Source organism: Anolis carolinensis, chromosome 4, assembly GCF_035594765.1.
Source record: "Anolis carolinensis isolate JA03-04 chromosome 4, rAnoCar3.1.pri, whole genome shotgun sequence".
In the NCBI taxonomy this organism is placed as follows: Eukaryota; Metazoa; Chordata; class Lepidosauria; order Squamata; family Dactyloidae; genus Anolis; species Anolis carolinensis.
In genome coordinates, this window is record NC_085844.1 from 194323032 (window position 1) to 194347968 (window position 24937).

The following is a 24937-nucleotide window of genomic DNA, read 5'->3' on the forward strand; positions in this document are numbered from 1 at the left end:
ATATTTTAAAGGTTTGTATTATAACATTCCCAGTTACTCGTTCTTTAAATAATTATAACATCTTGAATGTGGCGAAACATCAGGAGTGAATGTTCTGGGAACATGCCCATGCAGCCGGGAAAACTCACAGCAACCCATCTTGAATGACTTTTAAAAGGAAGTACTTTCTTTCGCCCTTTCTGATATTTTCACCATTTGCTTTCAGAGGACAATCCTGAAGTCTACTATGAAGAAGAAAAATCCCCTTTTCCATTTTCTTCCTGTTATGTATAGTTTCCCACTGTCCTTTTTCTAAACTATATAGCCTTAGGTGCTGTAGTCTTTTGTCATAAGGAGTTGCTTTCTCCCTTTGATTGTTCAAGGTTTATTTTGAACTTTTGCCAGTCCTACAGGATCCTTTTTAAGAAGTAGTAACTAGGAAGGTTAATTCAGATGTACACTATTATTATAAAATGAAATTTTGTTTTTATATGGCTCCCAGTGATTTGCACCATAAAATTTGCCTCTTGCACAGTTGCTACATGCTGGATGGTGTATTTATTTATTTATAATAATAATAACTTTATTTATCCTCTGCCCCATCTCCTCAAAGGGACTCAGAGCAGCTTACAACAATGGAAATAACACAACAATAATCAAAATAAAAGAATGATAGTAAACCAATAAACCAATAACCAATTTAAATAGAATCAACACAAGTAACTTGACAATCCATAAAAGGGAAAAGTAAACAAAACATATTAAATTTAAAAAAAACATACCATCCTTTAAAACCAGAATTATATGATATCCCACCTTTCCTCCAGAACTGGAGCTGAGGTGTCCTCCAAAAACAGCACGTTAAAACATTTACAGTAGAATTTAAGAACAATTAAATCACTTCATAAAATATTAAAAATAAAAACGTAAAAAGGTTTTTAAAATAAATGCAACATCCTCAATAAGCCTTCTTCACTTATACATTAAAAGCTTGCTTAAACAAAATGTCTTCACTGATGGTGAAAGGAAAGCAGGGAGGGGAGCCAACCAAGCTTTCTGTGGAAGGGTATTCCAGAGGGTGGGAGCAACCACCGCAAACGTTCTCTCTGTTGTCCTTACTAAGAACCCTGTGATGTTGGTGATAATGAGAGAAAGCTTCTCCCTAAAAAATTTAAAATTCTAGTAGGTTTGTGTCAGGAGATACAGTCCTTTAAAATAGTCTGTACTGAAACAGTATCGAACTTTCTAGGCCATGACCAGCACCTTGAATTTTACTTGGAAACCTGTAGCCAGTGAAGTTATTTTAGCAAGGGATTTGTTTTATTATGTTATTTTAACTCCACCAGGTTAAAAATATAGCAATTAGTGATAACTGGGGCTGGTCATAGAGAACATATAACTGGCCCTAGTCAGCACTCTAATTTTAAACCAGGTGACATTTCCAAAATAGCTCTAATAAAGTGCTTTACACTAATCCAGTGGTTCTCAACCTGTGGGTCCCCAGGTCTTTTGGGCTACAACTCCCAGAAATCCCAGCCAATTTACCAGATGTTGGGATTTCTGGGAGTTGAAGGCCAAAACATCTGGGGACCCACAGGTTGAGAACCATTGCACTAGTCCAAATGAGATGTAATCAAAGCATGTATCACCATAGCTAGATCTGGCTTCTCAAGCAATAGGTGTAGCTGGTACACTCATTGTAGCTCTGTAAGCATATTTCTGGTCATTACTAAAATGACTGAAGATTCAGACTCAGGAGTTGAGTCCAGGAGGAACATCTAAACTGCAGGGCTGAGTACTCAGGAGGAGTGTAACCCGATCCAGCATAGGCAGAGAACCTATTCTCTGATATACATTTCCATTGACTTGTGCATCTCTGTCTTGCTTGTATTAAGTTTTAATTTGTTTTTTCTCCTCCAGTCCATTACCAACAACAGATGTTGGCTCACTACAGAGACAGCTTCTTTGAATGGAAAGGAGAGATAAGAGTTGGGTGTTATCAGCATACTGGTGACACTATACCCTAAATTTTCAGATGACCTCTCCCAGCTGTTTTGTGTAGATGTTAAACAGCGTGGGGGACAAAACAGAACCCAGATGCTCTTTCTGTATTAGATATCATTATGCCTTTTTAGAAAGATATTGTTTGTTTCAACTAAATGTTGGTAGCAAAATACAGATGAAAATTCCTTGAGCATATGTATGGGTTTATTCAATGGTTAGTTCAGTGGTTTTTAGTTTATTGTACGAGACAGTGTATTCATTTTGTATTAGGAGAGTCTTTGGCATTTGTGGATGCATATTTATTTAAATTATGTATGTGGAATTTAATTGATGGTCAAAGCTTCAGAACTGCATTCTGATCATCCAATGGAATGTACTCCTCCCTTCATTCATAAGATATCCCTTCTACTATCTAGAACAGGGCTCCTCAAACTAAGACCCGTGGGCCAGATGTGGCCCTCCAAGGTCATGTACCAGGCCCCCGTCCTCAGTTTTAGACTTAGACTCGCCCAAAGTCTGAAATGACTTTGAAGGCACACAACAACAACAACAACAACAATTCTAATTAACTTGACTGTCTCTTTGGCCAGAAGCAGGCCCACACTTCCCATTGAAATCCTGATAGGTTATGTTGGTTAAAATGGTTTTGTTGTTGTTGTTGTTGGGTTTTTTTTTGTTTGCACTACAAATAAGACATGTGCAGTGTGCATAGGAATTTGTTCACATTTTTTTCAAATGATAATTCAGCCCCTTCAGTCTGAAGGATTTTGGACCGGCCCTCTGCTTAATAAGTTTGAGGACCACTGATCTAGAAGAAAGAGGTATTGGGGGAGGGGGGGAGAGATATGTTGGAATGGAGCTTCTTCTGTGTGATAGGTCCCATGCAGTAGGTGGTGTATACCTATAGACAGGCCAGAAAATGTGGCCTTGGGTGGCTGGTAAAATGATAAGGAAGCTATAGTTTGCTAACGAGTCACAGCTTTGTAAGTATGCAATGAGAACAAAAAGAGCAAGACGCTAAAGCTCATACCACAAAAGAAGCTGCTGCACTTTAAACAAAAAATAAGGTATCATTTAAAGCAGTAGCAAAAGATACTGCTGATGACAATAGCCAACTAAAATGGTAAATAAATTCAGGTCTTTGTATCAATTGAAAATGTAGAAGTGCAAAGTGAGGTAAAAACAAGTTAGTATATGTTGTTATTTTATTCTTGCATGGGTTGTCCCACTGTTTTAGAAATGTTAACCATAGAAGGAACTTGTAGTTTGCAAACTGAGACATAGAGAACATTCAGTATGAAGGAAATAAAATTACCAGACCTTGTTTATTAGGAGTGGTATATGACAATTCCGGATTGGTGGCTGGAGTGATAAAGAGGTACTAAACATTCCATCAGAACTGTTTAAAAAACTCATGAGATTTTAAAGGAATTTTTTTTTCTTATTTGCTTAATTGTTCCTGTTGCAGTGGAGTGAGAAACTATATGGGTGTGAAATAAGAAAAGTAGAATTTTCCTGGTGTTTTTCTTTCCCAGAAAGTATTAAGTGTGGTAATTTGCTTCATATGCTCATATTACTTCAAACATGATAGTATCTGAAAATCCTGAAATTCTATTTGCCAATATTTTTCAACTTATTTGTAGAATAAATAATTACACAGGATGAAAGGGATGAGAATTTCATTGGGTTTTCTGCTGTTCTTTGTAGTAATGAAAGGCAGTTGTGACTTTAGTTCTTGGAAAGCCATCAATTGACTAGTTCTGCACGCATCATGGACAGCTGTTCTATGGAAATCATCTTTTAGTTGCTGGTATGCTTTGAGGCTAAATTAATTGTAGAGCTGAAAGTCCCTTTACACTAAGTTCTATAGTATTGGAAGAGAATGAATTGTAGAGAAACATAATGACAATTCCATGTATTCTACTTCATTCATTAACCTTTCTTTTGTTGTAAATAAGCATTTATGAATTTGACAGTTTAAGTGTGGTCTTATGCTACTAATATTAGTTTCTAAAATGCCTTACTGTGTGTACATGAAATATTCACCAAATATAGTTTAAAAGCACTGGTTGAAGAATACAAGCTCTTCTTGTTATTGGATAACTTGGCATTATTATATGTTGCTTTCAGGCCTGATAAGAGGGCTATAGAAACACTGCCTCTTTATTGCCACTTTATTGTTGTTGCTGGATTTAATGTACCCTGTATTTTATTATATTGGTGTATTTTTATTTTACAGTATATGGAGAGGACCAAATGTGAACTGTGTTGACAGTACTGGATACACTCCATTGCACCATGCTGCTTTGAATGGTCACAAGTAAGTCTCTGGTATTTATTTATTTACTTCATATCAAAAGCATTTCATAAATTTGTATAAAACTGATAAAAATAGAAGAAGCACAAGTGGCTAAATATCTTTTTACCAAAAACGGGTAACAGCGACCGCATTTTAAAATAAATCTCTGGCATTTGAAATACCTATTTAATTTACCAGTCTTTCCAACAAATAACAGTTTCAACTATAGTAGTCTCTTACATATCACTTCCGTATTGAATCATGTGAATATCATATGTAGCAGAGAGCACTTTTCTAAGGTTACCTTTAAATCAAGACAAACATCAGACTGTGCCAGATTACTATAATTAATATATATATATATATATATATATATATATATATTCAAAATAATTGATGATTGTCATTGTGGTTTCAAGGTTGTTTATAGCAGTTTTAAATATAAAAATGGCAGTATGGGGAATAGACATAGCATCATCCTCTTGAATCCCAATGAAATTGTGCCTTTCACTTCACATGCACGACCTCGAACGCATGGTGGCGGCTACGGAAGCCACCGGTGTGTCTTTTTTTCTCTAGACGAGGCCATCCATAACACAGAAGGAAGAGAGATGCATATAGCTTCCTCTCATGGAGCTGGCAACATGGGAGGCTTCCCGTGTAGCCAGCTCCAGGCCTGGGTGGTGGAGGGAAGCCGTGCACACTGTGCACACCTCCCTTCCATCTGTATGATGGATGGCCAGCAGCGAAACGGTGCAGAGAGAAGGGAGGCGAGGCAAGGGCCTCCAGGACTTGCCTATAGAGAAGCAACTTCCGTAGCTGCCGCCGTCCATGTGACAAGGTCCTAAACACTGTATCTATCACACCACCCCGACTCACTACATATCTAGTCTGAAAAGTTGTAAAATTTGTTTTCTTAAATATCAGTGAAGTCCAAATATTTCTTATTACATAAGATTATTTTAACAAAGCTTTGGAGCTTCTATTTAGCACCATGGAGATTCTATAGGATTTTCATTACTGGAATATAATCCCACAGCTACCGTGTTTCCCCAAACATAAGACAGTGTCTTATATTAATTTTTGCTCCCAAAGATGCGCTAGGTCTTATTTTCAGGGGATGTCTTAGTTTTCCATGAAGAAGAATTCATATTTATTGTTGAACAAAAAAATTGAACATTTATTATATTCTGTACAGTAGTTGTCATCACAAACCAGCATAACCAGACAAACTGTGAATCCTATCAAGAATTTCTTGTTACTACCATTATTTCCATGTAGAACACACTATAATACGTACATTTACCAATCCTGCATGCTCTGGTGTTCTGTTCGGCGGACATGCTTCCAAACACAAACTTTGCTAGGTCTTACTTTCAGGGGAGGCCTTATATTTAGCAAATCAGCAAAACCTCTACTAGGTCTTATTTTCTGGGGATGTCTTATTTTAGGGGAAACAGGGTAGCTGGGTCAACAGATACTACATTTGAATATCTCATCTAGTATTCTCAGGTCATATTCTGAAGGTTGTCATTCTACTCTTCCTCTTCTACAACCCTAGACAATCTTGTTTGTTCAAACATAACTTAGTCCTATAGTCTCATTGCATTGTTTCCATTCTTTTGCCCCATCACTTTATCTTGATCCTTACAACTTTCAGCTTTAGAATTTCAGCTGTCTAGGAAAATGAATCCCATTGTTGCCACTTTTGCCTCAGCCATCAGAGTTTACAAACTGGTTGAACCAGCTATTGAAATGGACACATATTCAGTTTTATGTATTGATCCTACTGTTTTATTTCTTTACACTTTTACGTTGTTCAAAAGACTCATGGCATCATTTTCTCCCCTCTCTACAGGGATGTTGTGGAGGTTCTGTTGAGGAATGATGCATTAACCAATGTGGCTGATTGCAAAGGCTGCTATCCTCTTCATTTGGCAGCTTGGAAGGGAGACGCTGAGATAGTGAAGCTGCTAATACACCAGGGACCGTCCCATACAAAAGTGAATGAGCAGGTCTGAATATATTCCTTTTTTTCCCCATGCACATTATTACATAAATGTGTTAGCAATATCATTCCCAAGGAGAAAGTGAATGCCACACTTACGTAGATTCAGTATGTTTAAGATTTGTTGCTTCAGGATGATCTGAATGGTTAAGTTCTTCTTAGTGTAGAAATTATTTATCTTGAAAGTTTTATTTTTGACCAAGCACCTGATTAGGAACAGTGGATGTGAACAATAAATGAATTACAACACCTGGACAGTAGGAATATGGTAACCACTGTTCAATTCAGCTTCCATTGGCTGTGTAATTTGAAATGTTGTATCTCGTGTACGTATTCTCTTCTGTGTTGGAGCCAGCTGAAATAAACTTAATCTCCTTTATCCATGTTCATCGAATTGTTCTTTATTACTTTTAGTGTTTGTATTTAAAAGATTCATTAAAGCACAGCTTTCTCTTATTCTTAGTTAATTTACTGAAGAACAGTGCTTCTTTGCAAGAGAGAGAAAAATCTGTAATCACCCTGTCTCAATTGTATGCTATTTAATTCTTATAAAAATATTGTACTTCACACTTCACATAAGTCTTGCAAAATAACAAATTATTAAATATCTACAAGTATTTTGCATTCACAACATGCACATAGTGAATGTAAAATTTGTATGTTGGTCAGGTTCAGTGAACTTTGCTTTACGCCATATGTGAAACACTGATAATTCAGCATGTTAGTCTCTTATATTGTTGCATTGGAACTGGCTAACTTATTTTCCTTGAAGCTATATTTTCCTATAACCAATATTTCTCCAAGACATCAGTGCTAACAAAACAACAACAACACAAAAAGTGTTGGCAATGCTGAAAGAACTAGGTTTTCTTTCTGGGGTTAATTATAGTTACATAAGGTGCTCTCAACCTCATCAAAAGGCAAAAGCAAACTCCTTCTGAACAAATCATATAAAGAAAATTCCATGATAAGATTGCCATAAGTTAGAAATGACTGGAAAGCATACAGCAACAAATATGCTTTATAGTTCTCTCCAACCAACAAACATAGTTCATGCTGTACTACACAATGGCTGCTTTGGACAGTGTGGGCCATATTATCACCAGGTTGCTGGGAGGAGCCATAAAAGTCAGTTGAATTAGAAGTTGAAATTCTATCTTTGTGCTGTGTATGTAACTGTCAAGACTTAACATCTGCACTATCATGTAGTGGAGCAATGTTTCCAATAAATAGTCTATTCTCGGAACAAATATTTTAGTTGAAAAGAAGTGTTGTTCAACTGCTGATTAGTAACATTCTTCACATTAAAATAGCCAAATATGTGTGTTAAAATGGCCTTTGATTATATTGTTTGCTAATCCTTTTTGCTGTGCTCTATTCATTGTACAGTCAAGTGCAGCTGTGATCATTCAGTTTTTGCTAGTGTAACAGCGCTTAAGCTTTATATGATTTTACCATTCTTTAGTGTATTGGAAGGAGACAATATGATCTCACAATCTGTGGTTAGAACTAGGCCAGATATATAAAATACATCTTGAAATGTTAGGAAGTAAACTGTAAATTTTATTTAGTTAAAGTTTGCATGCTATCTTTAAAAACGATGTGCATGGTGCAGTTATTGACAGCTGGAATGGCCAGTGTGATTAATTGCTTTTCATTGGAATGATATATTGTCATGTTCTGACCCCCCAGAGTCACTCACTGCTTTGTTGCTGTATCTTGCCCATTTCATCATCACATTTTCTTTTCCTCTCCTTTTTGTAGAATGCTCTTGAGATCAAAGAACTCAAAAAGTACGGCCCCTTTGACCCTTATATCAATGCCAAGGTGTGTACTTCGCTGCCAGGATTTCACTACATCTTTACTCCAAGTTGTTTTTGTGTTTTCAGGTGCATTATCATCTAGCTTGCTGATGATGCCCATACAGGGTTGAAAGAATGGAAGCTGTACGATATAAACCTCTATTTGGTATTTAATGGGTTCCTTCACTGGTGTGTCCTACTATATGTGGGAATCTGATCAGTTTCCAACTTGGATATAAAAGTCTAAGGGAATATTTTGAAATATCCAGGTATTGTTTGTCACATTTAATCAGAAGTGTAGAAATACTGGATCTGCTTATGCAGCATGATCCAAAACCATTCTAAAGTGGATTAAACCTTAATTGAATAATGAGAAATGAGACCCTAGTATCTCAAAATAATTTTTGGGAGTCGGATAAGAACAATGACTCCCATGTGTTGTGTGTATGTGTGTTTATGTCTTGCTTCACTGGTTGCACTTTGGCATCTAAATGTTGCTTTATCTAAATCTTGCCTCTATTCTTCTCTTGCTTATCCAGAAACAAAGTACAAAAGTAATTTACCAAAGGAACATTCCTGAGAACTATTCAAAGCATTCTGAAATTACTGTATATATAGTCCATTTAATAAAGTATCTTCTTTAATCAATTATATCTTAATCAGTTACAAAAGAAGTGACAAATATCAGTTATTTTAAAAAACAATAAAACCCTGTGTTCATCACTATGGTTTCCAACTGTTATACTAGGCTTACTACTAACACATTGGTTTGTAAGATCCAGCTTCAGTTGTACTGTGCTAGAATGCATGGCATACTCCATCCAAAAACAGTGGTTGGAAAAAACTTAACAGGGAGTTTACTTAAATCCTCTGCTGTAGTATGATCTTGCTATTGGAAATGTACTACATATACTAAGTATTACAGCCTTTAGTGTAGTATGTTTAAATCCTTAGTGTAGTCACCTGTTGTACAAAGAATAATAATGCACAATGAGGCTAGTAGCAGCATATTGATTGCTAGGACTTCCTACTTGTAAAGTGTTAAAGAGGGATTTTAGGCATCTGAGGGTATTTCAGAAGTCATGTCTCCCTCCTGTATATTTCACACTTTACAGTATATGTAATACTCATTCTCATGGTCCTGAATGAGACACATTACAGTCAAGGAAACTGATAAAATAAACCGTGATTTCTGTAGCTCAACAAAGGGCAATTTTAACTCCTTTGTTTAAATCAGTCATAATTTATATGCATGGTTACTATAATTTCAATAGATTTTTCAAAAGAAAAATTGCCACGAAACATAATGTATGTTTAATTGTGACATATAATTTAACATGGTACTGTGCAATTTCCCTCCTCCTAATCCAGACTGGTTTACAAAATAGGCATTAATGCAGTGGCCCCAATCTGTGTATATTTCCTTTAAGCTGCTTTTTTCATAGGAAAGAAATATTCAGGGGTGGTTTGCCAGTTGCTTCCTCTGAAATATAGCCTCCAATGTCTAGCATTCCATAGCAGTCCCCCATCCAAGTAGTAACCAGGCTAACCATCCAAGATTAGATGGGATCTGGTGCTTTCAGCTTTCAATATATTTAAACCTTTTGATTCCAGACTACTTAAAGTTAATTGTATTGATTCCTTATTGAATTAAATGAAGTTTGATAAGTCTGCCATATGTATGTACTATGCCGACATAGCCTTATTGAAAGGGATCATTTTAAAAGCACCTTGGGGTCATTCATAAAAAGGGCATGAAAGCATTGTGCCCTGTTTATTCCAACATCTCATAACCATATGTATGCCATCTAAGCACATGGACCTTTATGTAGCCAAAACTGATTATAACAATAAACAAATCCATAAATTTGGTTTTTGAAATTCAGTAAACTGATGTCCATCATATTTTTCAGTGGTAAACTACATATTAATTATATTGTGTGTGTTGATATTCCTCAGGCTGGACTAATCTGATTGGGTGATGTCAAATTCATTATTTTGTTAGTGAAAAAGTACTTCTTTACATTCCATTTTTCCTGTATCAAGAGCTATATCATGGTCCTTAATCCTCTTTTCGGCAAGGTCTCCAACACTTTTGTACATGTATTTTTTTACATGTATGTATACATGCATCGTCTTACTTAGTAGACAAGTTTTTGTTATATAATGGGAGTGTACCTTTGAAAAAAAGACCGTAATGTTTAGATGTATAACAGACCTCACTAATAAAACAAAACTCAGTCATTTCTGCAGATTTAAAAAGATCTAGAAGCAGTAAAACAGATTTTCAGGTAGGGGAGGAAATGGGAAATAATGTGATGGTAACCTTACCACCTGCTCAAAGGGAGAAATAAGATGGCCATTTATAGGTTCATCATGTTCCTATTGCTTGAAATCTTCTTTGTGATCTTTGTGACTAACACAAATGTTCACTAGTATCTATATGGTGCATAATTCAGAATCTTTTAGAGCAGAGAAGTGAACGTTTCAGTGATAGCCCACCTCTCCTCAATGCTCGTGCATGACATGATTCCTGCTCAAATCTTTAGTTCCTTTTTATCCGCCACAGCAGCAACATTGAACAGAATGCACACTTTGGAGTTTCTTTTTATAGCTGATTGAGTACTTCCTTCGAACAGATTCAGATTGGCTTAACTTCCTTCCTCTAAATGTTTTGGAAGGAAATTATCTAAATTAGCAACTTTTGACTTGACTTGGTCTCTGCTGACTTTTCTTCTATTATCCCTTAGAGGTTAATGCCATCTGTCGGCTCATTCACTAGGTGTTCATCCTGTTGAGAGTATGATCCATAAGAATCGGGCATCCTTACCACTGTGGCCAAATGTGGGGGACTTTAACTAAACCCACTGAATATGAAATCTTATTTATTTATTTATTTATTTATGTTTGGAAGGTGAGGCAAGGCTATTGTTATTGAAAGTGTTGGCTTCCTGTTGAAGCTTTCTGAGCCAGCGTCGCTCGCGCCTAACGGCGCTCGCGAACCAACCACTACAGTAAAACACATTCTTGCAGTATATACAATAAACAAAACAACTTTAAAAATACACACACAGGAAGGTGGATAGCATTCTGCCCATAACACACACAATCCTCGGTCACTTCACTCACCAAGAGATGGACCAACAGCAAATACTTGCCACCACATGCACCAGCTGTGGCATGTTCTGCTTTTTCACACAAAAACTAGTCAACTACATCTGCTCCAAATGCAAACAGATGACTCTGATGGAGCAGAGGATCCAACAGCTCGAGCACCGTATTAAGACCCTTAAGGACATTCAGGCACTCGAGCTCTTCTTGGACACTGCACAACACGCTGCTGTAGATCTGCAGCCTGCATCACACCAACACCACCATGACCATGATCAGGAACCTTATGGGGAGATCAACTCAAAGGTAGACAACCCTCAGGCTTGGAAGGAGGTCACCCATAGAAGGAGACACAGGACCAGGCAGCCTCCTCAGAACTCCTCTGCTCAGCTGCATTTACACAACAGATTTGAAATTCTAACACCATTAATATACAATCAGCAAACACATCTTGTGGAGGACCACAGTTTCTTAGATACCACTCAGTGGGCCACCCTTGATCAATGCACAGGGGATAGCCCTGATGGGGACAGTGCATCACCACATTCACACTTATGTAATCATGCAAATGCTCCATCCCCAATCGTAGACTAGGAGCAACAGGAACATCCTTGGGAGAGTAATGGGCTCTCGGATGTATCTCAATGGATTGTCATTGATGAATGCACAGGGGATGTTGAGGAGGAGGACAACACTTTACACCTGCATGATTCACTTCAACAGGAACACTCTTCAGGGGACATACACACTGTCTTGCACAAAAGGGACCCTGTCAATCCTCAAAAGAAACAGGTCTTGGTAGTAGGTGACTCCCTCCTTAGAGGAACGGAAGCCATCATTTCCAGACCGGATGGGATGGCTCGAGAAACATGCTGCCTCCCGGGGGCAAAAATACACCATATCACTCAGAGGCTCAGCAGGCTCCTAAAGCCCCATCACCCTCCCCACCTTATGTTGATTCATGTAGGTACCAATGACACCGCTAGGCATACTTTTCAAAAGATCACAAATGATTTTCGAGCTCTGGGAACAAAGCTAAAACTTTAATGTACATGTGATCTTTTCATCCCTCCTCCCCGTTGTAGGACACGGCTCTACAAGGGCCGGAAAAATAGTACAGGTCAATAACTGGCTCAGAAAATGGTGCCAAGAGGAGCATTTTGGCTTCCTTGACCATGGTCTAGTCTTCCAGGAGGATGGCCTATTGGCAAGTGATGGGGTGCATCTCACACAAGCAGGAAAACATCTTTTTGCACACAGACTCACAAACCTCATCAGGCGCATTTTAAACTAGATCCACTGGGGGAGGGGAACAACAGCCTGGCGAACACTATATTACCCACGACCACAGGGAACAGCCAAAAGGCTAAACGGAGGGCTGCACAAACACAGCAAGGACCAAGTACGGAGAGCACAATAATCCCACATAAACAGCTCAAGGGGAGGTCACAGGGGCTTACATGTCTTTACACCAACGCTCAGAGCATGGGAAATAAGCAAGACGAACTCCAACTCTTAGCACAGCACCACACATACGATGTCATAGGCATCACTGAAACCTGGTGGGATGACTCCCATCACTGGAATGTAGCCATTGAGGGCTATTACCTCTTTCACAGAAATGGAACAAAAGGGAGAGGAGGGGGAGTAGCTTTATATGTCAAAAACAGTTACGTTGCAGAAGAAATGCAAGACTGTAATCCGGGAAACCAGCTTGAAAGCATCTGGATAAGAATCAAGGGAACCGGGACCCAAAAAGATCTTGTCGTGGGTGTCTACTATAGACCTCCGAGTCAGGATGAAGGACTTGATGAAGCCTTCTGTCACAAAGAAGAGATATAGTAGTCATGGGCGATTTCAATTATCCCGATATCTGCTGGAAAACAAACTCAGCCAAGAGTACAAAGTCCAACAAATTCCTCACTTGCCTTGCAGACAATTTTATGGTCCAGAAGGTAGAAGAGGCAACAAGAGGATCAGCAACTCTTGATCTAATCTTAACAAATGTGGAAGACCTGATCAACACAGTTGAAGTGGTGGGATCCTTAGGGGCAAGTGACCATGTGCTCCTGGAGTTTGCAATACAAAGGAATGCTGAAACTAAGACAAGTCAAACACGCATTCTCGACTTTAAGAGAGCTGACTTCCAAAAAATGAAGGAATTACTGAGCGGCATTCCATGGACGCCATATTAAAAAACAAGGGAGTTAAGGATGGATGGGAGTTTTTAAAAAGTGAAATACTCAAGGCGCAAATGCAAACAGTGCCAACAAAGAAGAAAAATAAGACAAATGCAAAGAAGCCAGAATGGATGTCCAAAGAACTTCTAAAAAAGCTCAAAAGTGACATGCACAAGAAGTGGAAAAGGGGAGAAATCACCAAAGAAGAATTCAAACGTATAGCCAACACCTGTAGGGAAAAGATTCGCAAGGCTAAAGCGCAAAATGAGCCCAGGCTTTCCAGGGACATAAAAAAACAACAAAAAAGGCTTTTTTGCTTACGTTGGTAGAAAAAGGAAGAAAAAGGAGGCGATAGGGCCTCTGCAAGGAGAAGATGGGGTGATGGCGACAGGGGACAGGGAAAAGGCAGAACTGCTCAATGCCTTCTTTGCCTCGGTCTTCTCACAAAAAGAAAGCCATCTTCAACCTCAGCAACATGGAATGGACAAAGGATTGGGGGAAATCCAACCCCAAATAGGGAAACAAGCTGTCCAGGAACACCTGGCCTCTCTAAACGAATTCAAGTCCCCAGGGCTAGATCAGCTACATCCAAGAGTATTGAAGGAATTAGCGGAAGTTATTTCAGAACCACTAGCAATTATCTTCGAGAGTTCTTGGAGAACGGGAGAAGTCCCAGCAGATTGGAGGAGGGCGAATGTGGTCCCTATCTTCAAGAAGGGAAAAAAGAACGACCCAAACAATTACCGTCCGGCCAGCCTCACATCGATACCAGGCAAGATTCTGGAAAAGATCATCAAGGAAGTGGTCTGCAAACACTTAGAAACAAATGCGGTCATTGCTAATAGTCAACACGGATTTACCAAAAAACAAGTCATGCCAGACTAATCTGATCTCTTTTTTCGATAGAGTTACGAGTTGGGTCGATACAGGGAATGCTGTGGATGTAGCCTACCTGGATTTCAGTAAGGCCTTCGACAAAGTCCCCCACGACCTTCTGGCAAATAAACTAGTAAAATGTGGGCTAGACAAAACTACGGTTAGGTGGATCTGCAATTGGCTAAGCGAACGAACCCAAAGGGTGCTCACCAATGCGTCATCTTCATCATGGAAAGAAGTGACAAGTGGAGTGCCGCAGGGCTCCGTCCTGGGCCCAGTTCTGTTCAACATCTTTATTAACGACTTAGACGAAGGGTTAGAAGGCATGATCATCAAGTTTGCAGATGACACCAAACTGGGAGGGATAGCTAACACTCCAGAAGACAGGAGCAGAATTCAAAACGATCTTGACAGACTAGAGAGATGGGCCAAAACTAACAAAATGAAGTTCAACAGGGACAAATGCAAGATACTTCATTTCGGCAGAAAAAATGGAAATCAAAGATACAGAATGGGGGACGCCTGGCTTGACAGCAGTGTGTGCGAAAAAGACCTTGGAGTCCTCGTGGACAACAAGTTAAACATGAGCCAACAATGTGATGCAGCAACTAAAAAAGCCAACGGGATTCTGGCCTGCATCAATAGGGGTATAGCGTCTAGATCCAGGGAACTCATGCTCCCCCTCTATTCTGCCTTGGTCAGACCACACCTGGAATACTGCATCCAATTCTGGGCACCACAGTTGAAGGGAGATGTTGACAAGCTGGAAAGCGTCCAGAGGAGGGCGACTAAAATGATGAAGGGTCTGGAGAACAAGCCCTATGAGGAGCGGCTTAAAGAGCTTGGCATGTTTAGCCTGCAGAAGAGAAGGCTGAGAGGAGACATGATAGCCATGTACAAATACGTGAAGGGAAGTCATAGGGAGGAGGGAGCAAGCTTGTTTTCTGCTGCCCTGCAGATCAGGACACGGAACAATGGCTTCAAACTACAGGAAAGGAGATTCCACCTGAACATCAGGAAGAACTTCCTCACTGTGAGGGCTGTTCGGCAGTGGAACTCTCTCCCCCGGACTGTGGTGGAGGCTCCTTCCTTGGAAGCTTTTAAGCAGAGGCTGGATGGCCATCTGTTGGGGGTGCTTTGAATGTGATTTCCTGCTTCTTGGCAGGGGGTTGGACTGGATGGCCCATGAGGTCTCTTCCAACTCTACTATTCTATGATTCTATGATTCTATTTATTACAACATTTATATCCCGCCCTTCTCACCCGAGAGGGGACTCAGGGCGGCTTACAATAAAGACACATAAAAATTATACAATACACTATAAATCAGATTAAAAATTATTAACTTACATCAGCATTCATAAAAACATTCTAAAATACAAATGGACATGTTCAAGTTCAAAAGACTGGGTCTGTCAATTAAGTTCTGGCATACATAATAATAATTGGCGCTGCTGATTCTTATTCAAAAGCCTGGCCCCACAACCAAGTTTTAACCTTCCTACGGAAGGATAGGAGGGAGGGAGCCTGCCTGACTTCACTGGGGAGGGCGTTCCATAGGCGGGGAGCCACTACTGAAAAATCCCTGTCTCTCGTCCCCGCCAGCCATACCTGTGAGGCTGACGGGACCGTGAGCAGGGCCTCATCTGATGATTTTAAGCTTCGAGATGGGTCGTAGCGGGAGACACGTTCGGACAGATAAGCTGGGCCGGAACTGTTCCAGTCTTCCAATGCTCATTGCAAAAACCCTGTGTGAAAGTTTTCCTTATCCCCATTAGTACCATGTTTGAAATGTTTTTAACTTTTAGTTTTAATGTACAGGGTGTTTGAAAAAGAACTCCCTAGTTTTAAGTTAAAACACATTAAAACTAGGGCGTTCTTTTTCGAACACCCTGTATCTGTGATTTTTTGTATGTATGTTTGTGGCATCAAATTGTGCCTTTTTGGTAAGGCCACTCTGAATCCCCTGCAGGGTGAGAAGGTTGGGATAGAAATGTGATAGATAAATAAATAAATTTGTAAGAACTCCTCCTGTCACATTTGTGTGACACCAACTATGGAGGAGGAAAATCTACTATACACCAAGGCATCATATCCCATTATTATACAGCACATACCATCAGGAAGTTCTTTCCTATAGATTGAACCTATGGTTCCATGTGTTGCTCATTAGAGTAGCAGAAAACAAGCCTGCTCCATTTTTAATATGACATCCTTTCAAATATTAAACATTGCTATCAAGTCATCTCTTGACCGTTACTTCTCAGGTTAAACATACCCAACTCCCTAAGTTACTACTTACAGGACATGGTTTCGAAATCTTTTACCATTTTGGTTGATCTCTCTCTTGCTCAGAACTGGATGCAGTATTCTCGGTGAGTTCTGACCAAACAGAATAGAGTGGTACTTTTACTTCCCTCAATCTAGGCATTATATTCCTACTGATGCAGACTAGAATCAGATTGTCTTTTTCAGCTGTTGCATCACAGTGTTGTCTCATGTTCAGCTTGTGATCCACTGAGATTCCTAGATCTCTTTCATATTTACTTCTCTCAAGTCAGGTGTCACCCATTTTATATCTGTTCATTTCAATTTTTTCTGCTCAAATGTAATATCATAGCAATGAAATCTGTTAAGTAATTTTGATCCTGTCCTCTGTGGTATTAGCTACCCCTCCTAATTTGGTGTAATCTGCCAATTTGGTTAATAAACCCTCTATTCCACCATCCAAAATAGTCCATAAGGTAAAGGTAAAGGTTTCCCCTGATGTTAAGTCCAGTCGTAAACGACTCTGGGGGTTGGTGCTCATCTCCATTTCTAAGCCGAAGAGCTGGTGTTGTCCATAGAGACCTCCAAGGTCATGTGGCCGGCATGACTGCATGGAGCGCTGTTACCTTCCCGCCGGAGCGGTACCTATTGATCTACTCACATTTGCATGTTTTTGAACTGCTAGGTTGGTAGGAGCTGGGGCTAATAGCGGGCACTCATTCCACTCCCTGGATTTGAACCTGGGACCTTTTGGTCCACAAGTTCAGCAGCTCAGCGCTTTAACACACTGTGCCACCCAAAATAATCAATACAGATATTAAATTGCATTGGGTCCAAGACATAACTCTGTGGCACCCCACTAGTCACCCCTTTACACACACATGGATGCAAAAGAGCCACAGGTGATCACCCTTTGGGTTCAATTAGTTCATCTTGATCTATAAGCTCTCCAGCTAAACCCCTTATTAATCGCTCAATTCAAATGCCTTTTGCTCAGGCCAGCCCTAGTTGCCCTCAAGTCTCTCTATTTAAGACATCTTTTCAGTAGCTCACTTCTCAAATGGCAGGGAAATCTCCACATATTCAGATTGAAATACTACATAAGGACAAAGTGAGATATCAGATGCTGGGGATGCTCCAGCTGACAGTCTGAAAGGTGTGTCCTCGTTGTCTATGTATTAGACCAGGGGTCCTCAAACTTTGTAAGCCAAGGGCCGGTCCACAATCCTTCAGACTATTGAGGGGCCAAATTATCATTTGAAAAAAGAAATACAAAAAAAATCCGATGCACACTGCACACGTCTTATTTGTAGTGCAAAAACAACAACAACAACAACAACAACAATGAAAGAACAATACGATATTTAAAAATAAAAACAATTTTAACCAACATACATTTATCAGGATTTCAATGGGAAGTGTGCTCCTGCTTCTGGCCAATGAGATAGTCAAGTTAATTAGGGTTGTTTTGTTGTTGTTGTTGTTGTGTGCCTTCAAGTCATTTCAGACTTTGGGCGAGCCTAAGTCTAAAATTTATTTATTTATTATTTATTTATTTACTGCATTTATTTACTACATTTGTATCACACCCTTCTCACCCCAAAGGGGACTCAGAGTGACTTACAAATTATATGTACATACAATATATTATATTATTAGCATAGCACAATATTAGCATTAGTTATTACTATATTGAACTATACCACTATACTGTAATATTATTAGTAATATTATATGTAATATAGAATATATAATTAATATTATTATATGGTATTATTATTAGTGTTATATTGTACTACATTATAATATTATTAAAAATATTATATGTATATACAATATATTATATTATAAAACTGAGGGCAGGGGCCAGGTAAATGACCTTGGAGGGCCGCATCCGGCCCCCGGGCCTTAGTTTGGGGACCCCTGTATTAGACACATTCTTCATGCTGCACATAGACCTTCCACTCAGTGTTGGTATGCTTACAAGTGGGAAAATTTATCTCCTTTTTGTTGGGTGATACTTTTCTCGTTCATGTGGAAATTCCTCATGTTTTGGATTTCCTGTTATCACAAGTGGGCAAGTCTTTCTCTTTTGTAAGTGAAGTGGTACCTCTAAGCAGTTTCACAGAGTGTACAAAGCATCATCTAGTTAAGGGCTTTTTAGGGGGTACAAGAATTGCACCCACCATTGTGGAACCCTACTGGCCTGTGGAGCTGGTCCTTTCCCAGTATTGTAAGAGACCCTTTGAACCTTTGGCTATGTATAACCTCCAAGTGTCCTTTTTGTAGCCATTACATGTATACTGTGAGGGGGAACTCTTTGTTCCTCCAGTTCCATAATGATAAAATTACCTTTAGCTTTCTTATGTGAGGTTGTTTCTGCCTCCCATCTTAACTAAGACAGCTGTTGCCTTCTTTAATGAGGAACCTTGTTTCTGATTTGGAGCACTCCCTCCACAAACTAGATGTTCATTTGGTGTTCGTGTTTTAAGTGGACCATACAAGTCCCTTTTAGACGTTTCAAGAACCCTTCATTTGCTACTCAAGTGTCAAGAAGGGCTTATCGATTTCAGCACAAAATTTTGCAAGTTTTACTTTTACTATTCAACTAGATAACTGACTGTCTAACAGGGAATCCTGTAGTGACCAGAATGGTAGCCACTTTGACAATATTCCTCCAAGTATTCCACTGCCAGACATCTGTAGAATGGCTACCTCAACTTAGCCTCCAGCCTTTATACAGCATTACAGGTTTGTTGTGAGGGCCGCATTTGGGAGACCTTTTCTTGTTTCCTGTGTCGAATGGCATTTCTTCCTCTGTTGATGAGTAGTTTTCTAGTCTCCCTTGTGTAAGAGTCAGAGCAACCATGAAGAAGGAACAAGTTTGTTATCTGTGACAATGGGTTTGAGTGAGCCTGTATGAACCCACCTGATCTCATTCATTTTCCCCTCTAAATATCCTATGATGCATAGCTCCTTTGCTGTTGTAGTGATGGTCTCAGAAGTGAAGATCTGAGTGGGAATCATGCTGGCTATGTACATTGAGGAGGGGCAAAGCCATGATGAAAATGCTCACTTTTTTCCTTTAAAAGACCCTGAATTACGCACTGCTCAAGCACAGGTGACCCATTTGTGTGAGTTCACAAATGACCATTTGAAGAACCACAGTTTCAGGACAGTGGCCTGCTCTTTTTTACATTAGAAAGCAACAAAGTTTTAGTTATTGCTAAAATCAGGTGGCATTTCAACCTGATCTGTTTCTCTTCTGCAGGCGTCGTGGTGGTGGTGGTGGGGAGGGATCCTAATAATCAGTTAAATTGATCAGTTCCCATTTTCTCTTAGAGCAGATTAGAATAATAATAATAATAATAATAATAATAATAATAATAATAATAATAATAATAATAATAATATACTTTATTTATAACCTGCCCTTTCTCCCCAAGGGGATTCAATCTTCAGTGAACCTGCACTGATTGCTTGTATAAATAGTGGAAGCAGATGAGTGTATATGCCCTTCACCGATAGTGTACTTTGAATTGCAGCTGAGACTTGTTTCTCTAAAATTAAATTTCTTTTAGTTGTCTTCTAAAGAGTTTTGCATCAAACAAGTTAATGTATCAAGGAAAACTTAATGACACATTTTATCCCTGTAGAAAAAATGTGGTCATTTGTGACTTTCTTTGACCCCATTTATGAACATAGTGTTTAATCGTGAATGTAATAAACTACAGATGTAGCCCCATAACAAATCAAAAGTTGTGATTTGTGATTTTGATTTGTTTGTTTGTTTTGCTTGGTCTTGTTACATTGTAAGCCAACCTTTTAAACATGTGAATCCCTAAAGTTTACTGAGATGAGGGGAAAAGTAGAATTAGGGATTTTACTCATTTTTATCTCTATTTTTGTTTGCCTATAGAATCATAGAATAGTAGAGTTGGAAGAGACCTCATGGGCCATCTAGTCCAACCCCCTGCTAAGAAGCAGGAAATCACATTCAAAGCACCCCCGACATATTGCCATCCAGCCTCTGCTTAAAAGCCTCCAAAGAAGGAGCCTCCACCACAGCCCGGGGGGGGAGAGTTCCACTGCCGAACAGCTCTCACAGTGAGGAAGTTCTTCCTGATGTTCAAGTGGAATCTCCTTTCCTGTAGCCTATCCACACTCCCTTGTCCCAATATCATTGCTTCTATATGCATATTATTTGTTGGATTAAAATATTACGGGCAAATCACATGCACATCCAAATGTGTACCTCTGATGTCAATACATTGCATTGCTTTCAGTTAAATGCATACAGGCAGCCCTCCACATTCAAGGGGTTATGGGTTCAGAATCCCTGCAAAATTTAAAGAAGTGAATGAAATACAAACTCTCTAGGAATCTCAAGGTCCTCAAGAATGAATTCCAGAAGAATTTCCAGTAGAAGTTGACCATAGAGGCACCTTATACACAGCCATATAAAATCTACATTATCTGCTCTGAACTGGATTATATGGCAATGTAGACTCATATAATCCAGTTCAAAGCAGATAATTTGGATTATCTGATTTGATAATCTAGATTATATGGCAGTGTAGAAGGGGTCATACTGAAAGATCCAAAGATTCATAGGGCCCTTCCACACAGCCCTATATCCCAGAATATCAAGGTAGAAAATCACACAATATCTGCTTTGAACTGGGCTGAGTCCACACTCAGATAATGTGGGATTTTCTGCCTTGATATTCTGGGATATAAGGCTGGGATAAAATTCACAAAAAATCAAATTTTCAAAAGTCAAACCCACAAAGGGCTGACTACGTGGAAGCACAACTAATTTATACATATAGGTCCTGATCTAGCAACTGAAATTTAATAGAAAGCTTTTCTTCACAGTGTTAATTTTGGCGTGGTTACTGCTTTTCATTTCCCAAGACAGGGGTGTATTTGCTTTATCTCTGAGAAAATTGGGTTTGGATGATGTGTCCTCCCCTATATCCCTTTACTCTCAGATTCTCTAAGCTATTTTCAATTGCCCTTCCCCCAATAACTCAGAGTTTGTGTCTGCATGTCTCCTTCCATTTTCCAAAGATAGTTTAAATGAAAATGTGGCTGGGTGGAAGTTATTTTTAGAAATATATATTTTTGTCTGAGAGAAAGAAAAAATGCAGGAACCTGCTTCCATCCTGTTTTTTCCTGTTGCTTATCAAGTCCACATGATGTGTGTCCAGTCAGAAGATTGGGAAAAGTGATAATTACATGGTTTATCAAGGTATTATTGAAAAGAGACTAGGTTTTTTTCAGTCCTCACACCTGTTAGCCACTAAATTATTCAGTTAATCTAAAGATGAGGTTTGTTTAGAGCAGGGCTAGGCAAAGTACAAGGGACATTTGTACCATAAAAAGAAAAGAATGGTTGGAGTGGCCCTCCAGGATCCTGAAGAAAAATTTGCAGCCCCTGGAAATTTCTCACTTCTGTTTTAAAAACAGAATGACTGACTGTAAGAGAGCCACTGAAATTGCTTATGAAGTTTCATGTTGAGCAGGTTTTGAGATTAATGGGAGCCAAATTAAAATTAGTTACTAACTGTAGAGCTTTGATAAATAACTGATTAGTGATCATGGATTATTGATCTTCCCAGGCAGATCATGGGTAAGTTTCATTATTAAGTTAGTACTGTCAGAGATGTAACCATCCATTCATCTGACTGCTTGAAAAAGTCTATCCTGAATGCTGTGTGTGTTGTGATTGCGCCTTCGGGGACTGTGAATAATAGTGGTGGAATCAGGAGAGGAAGGAAAAACCATCGCGAGGAGGGCTCGTTGGAGGATTTGCACAGGAAGAGGATCAGGGAGGTTGATGGGGAATCTTCTGAGGAGGATTCAGATGTGGAGTCTGTGGAAGAAATGGATGCTGGGGAACAGGGGGTGGCAGAGGACATGGGCACTGACTGGGCACGGGCACCAGAGATGCCTGGGGAGGAATCGGGGCCCATGGATACTGCTGACACTGGGGAAGCTTGGGTACCTTCAGAAGCAGACCCCACTTGGTCTACTTGGAGGAGTGAGGATGGGACCACAGGTGTGGATGGAGCTGGGCGTGGGTAGGATTGTTGGGACTCTGATGAAGAATTCAGAACGCCTGACCCAAGGGCGTTAGCTGTGTTGGTGGTTTAGACGCCCAGGGAGACCTGGATAAATTGGGAATGGTTGGCCACTTTACTTTGCGTGTGGCAAGGTGTTGCTGGGCGCCACCTGGACTCCTGTATGTGTTATTGAAGACTGGACTGGGACTTTGCTTCAGATGTAAGTTAACCCGGGTTACTCCGCAGCGGAGGGCTGGAACTGTATGGGTTTTCCTGGACTGCACTGTTGTTACTGTTTTACATTAGCTGCTGTTTGCCTTCGTTGTGTTGGCTCTCTGTGCCATCCCGTTTCGTGGACCTTGAATTGATGACTACAACCCCTAGACCTTGGACTGGAAATCGACTCTGCTTCTGCCTTCGCTCCATGGCGTCACGCTCTAATTTGAGTCTACCAACGGCTCCTGACTCCTGGCTTGCCTCCCAACCCTGTCGCTGTCTCATTTCCTGACCCTGGACTGACCTGACAACGTTCCTTCGTTTTGCTCCTTGGGCCCTTGGTTTTGCTTGTGCTCTTGAAGCGGATTATCGCTGCTCCTCCTGTTTCGACTCCAGACTGGTTTGACGACGTCTCCTTGTTCTGCCCCTTTAATTCCTCAGCCTGGTGCTTGCCTCCGCAGCGGCTTGGTGCCGCTTCCCTCTCGCACCAGCTTTCCTGGGTCTGGCGGTTGCCTTGCAGCGGTCTCCGATTTTGTTTACTGAGTTGTTCTCAGTAGAGAGCTTTTTCACCCAGTTTGGGTTTCCATTTGGGGTTTTTGAGTTACTGTCACTAGTTTGACACTTTGGGAAGTTTTTTGAAGCTTCTTAGCTTTTTACTTAACTTTGGTTGCTTATTCTAAGTCTGCTCAGAAGTTTTGAGCTAGTTTGAAAGACTTTGTGTTTAATCTGGATTTTCCCCCCTGAATAACCCGGTTTATTTGTCAATTCACAATTTTGGCGTGATTTTTGTTTGACCTGCTTATTAACACTGAATGTTAAGTGTTTCAAGCCCCTTTTTTAGGTTTGTGGCTTATTTTTGGCCTGTTTCTTTAATAAACTCTGTTTTTGCTTTATAATTGGCGTCTGACTTTTGACAGTGTGTGTTTCAAAATAAACAAAATAAATGGAAAAATATCAGACACATGGAGTTCAGGATGCCTGAAAGTGTTGTTTTAGTTGCTACTAAGGAACTTTAAAGGTTTTTCTAGTCACATAGAAGATGTACAGCTTAATTCTTGGTGTAATTACAGCAATAAGAAAAAGTTGGTAATAATTATAGAAATCAAATAATTTTACCATGATAGTCTTCCTAAATCAAAACCTGTGCTTTTCTAAGTACCCAATAAAGTTTACATTAACATATTCAGTGTCTTGTGAAATAAAACGAGGTCTAAATTAGGCAACCACAGAGTATTTAAGAATTGAGTGAGGTGTATAAGTAATTTAAACTTTGATTGGATTAGCGCAGTTAAAGAGAAGAATTAGAATCAGGTGCTTAAATAATTAAGTTGCATTGTAAGGGAAAGTTTTGTGCACACACATTCTTCCCCAGTAAAAGAATGATAAATTATGTTTGTCTGGAAATAGGTTATGCCACAATATTCCCAGATCATGTGGTTCCCACAGGTTGGAGAAAGACCATCCAGCAGACCTCAACCCCTAGTCAGCTGTATATAGAGCATTCCTTCATTTTTTATGCTCCGAAACATTTTGAATTTCTACAGTCATCACCAGGACCTTTCATTCAGACTGGAAGCATATATACATAGACAGGTGTTTCAAGTCTTTTAAGACCCTGTTTGTGATTTCTGTATGGAATTCTGATTAGCAGCTTTTAAAAAACATTTTGCACTAGCTACAGCTTCTGACTTGTCTTTAAGGGCATCCTAATGTGAGTGAGCTAATGTTAGTGCTCATGACTCAGTTATTAGGAAGAGACTGAAGAAAAAATATTGATGTGAAGACAGCCAGGAGAAAACCACTGTTCTTTAAAAGCAACATTGCTCTATATCCACATTTGCAAAAAAAAATCATTAAAATCTCCCAGAATTCCAGAACAATGATCTCTGGGCAGACAGGTTGAAGATATCACTTCTTGGGCTCATTTACAGAGATTACCTTTGGCAAAAAGCTAATACTGAGTTAGAACAGAAAAAGCTCATTTTAAACATTAAGCATGGTGGCAGCAATGAGTTCAGTCAAGCCTGCTTTGCTGTCTCAGGACCAGAATGCGTTGCCATCATTCACATAGGCATATATTCTGCACTATATCAATGGATTCTAGAATAGAATGCCAGGCCATCCAT

General features: G+C 39.6%; 1 protein-coding gene across 8 annotated transcripts in view; it reads left to right on the forward strand.

Moving 5' to 3' along the window:
- Positions 1–24937, forward strand: part of anks1a (ankyrin repeat and sterile alpha motif domain containing 1A) — a 194532-nt gene that overhangs the window by 34648 nt on the left and 134947 nt on the right. For 6 of the 8 annotated variants that reach the window (XM_062979682.1, XM_008109723.3, XM_062979680.1 and 3 more), the window contains exons 2-4: positions 4223–4303; positions 6141–6297; positions 8055–8117. In XM_062979682.1, coding sequence (XP_062835752.1) covers positions 4223–4303; positions 6141–6297; positions 8055–8117 — 301 coding nt within the window. The remainder of the gene's footprint in view (positions 1–4222; positions 4304–6140; positions 6298–8054; positions 8118–24937) is intronic. The other 2 variants (XM_008109725.3, XM_008109728.3) reach the window with 1 other exon arrangement.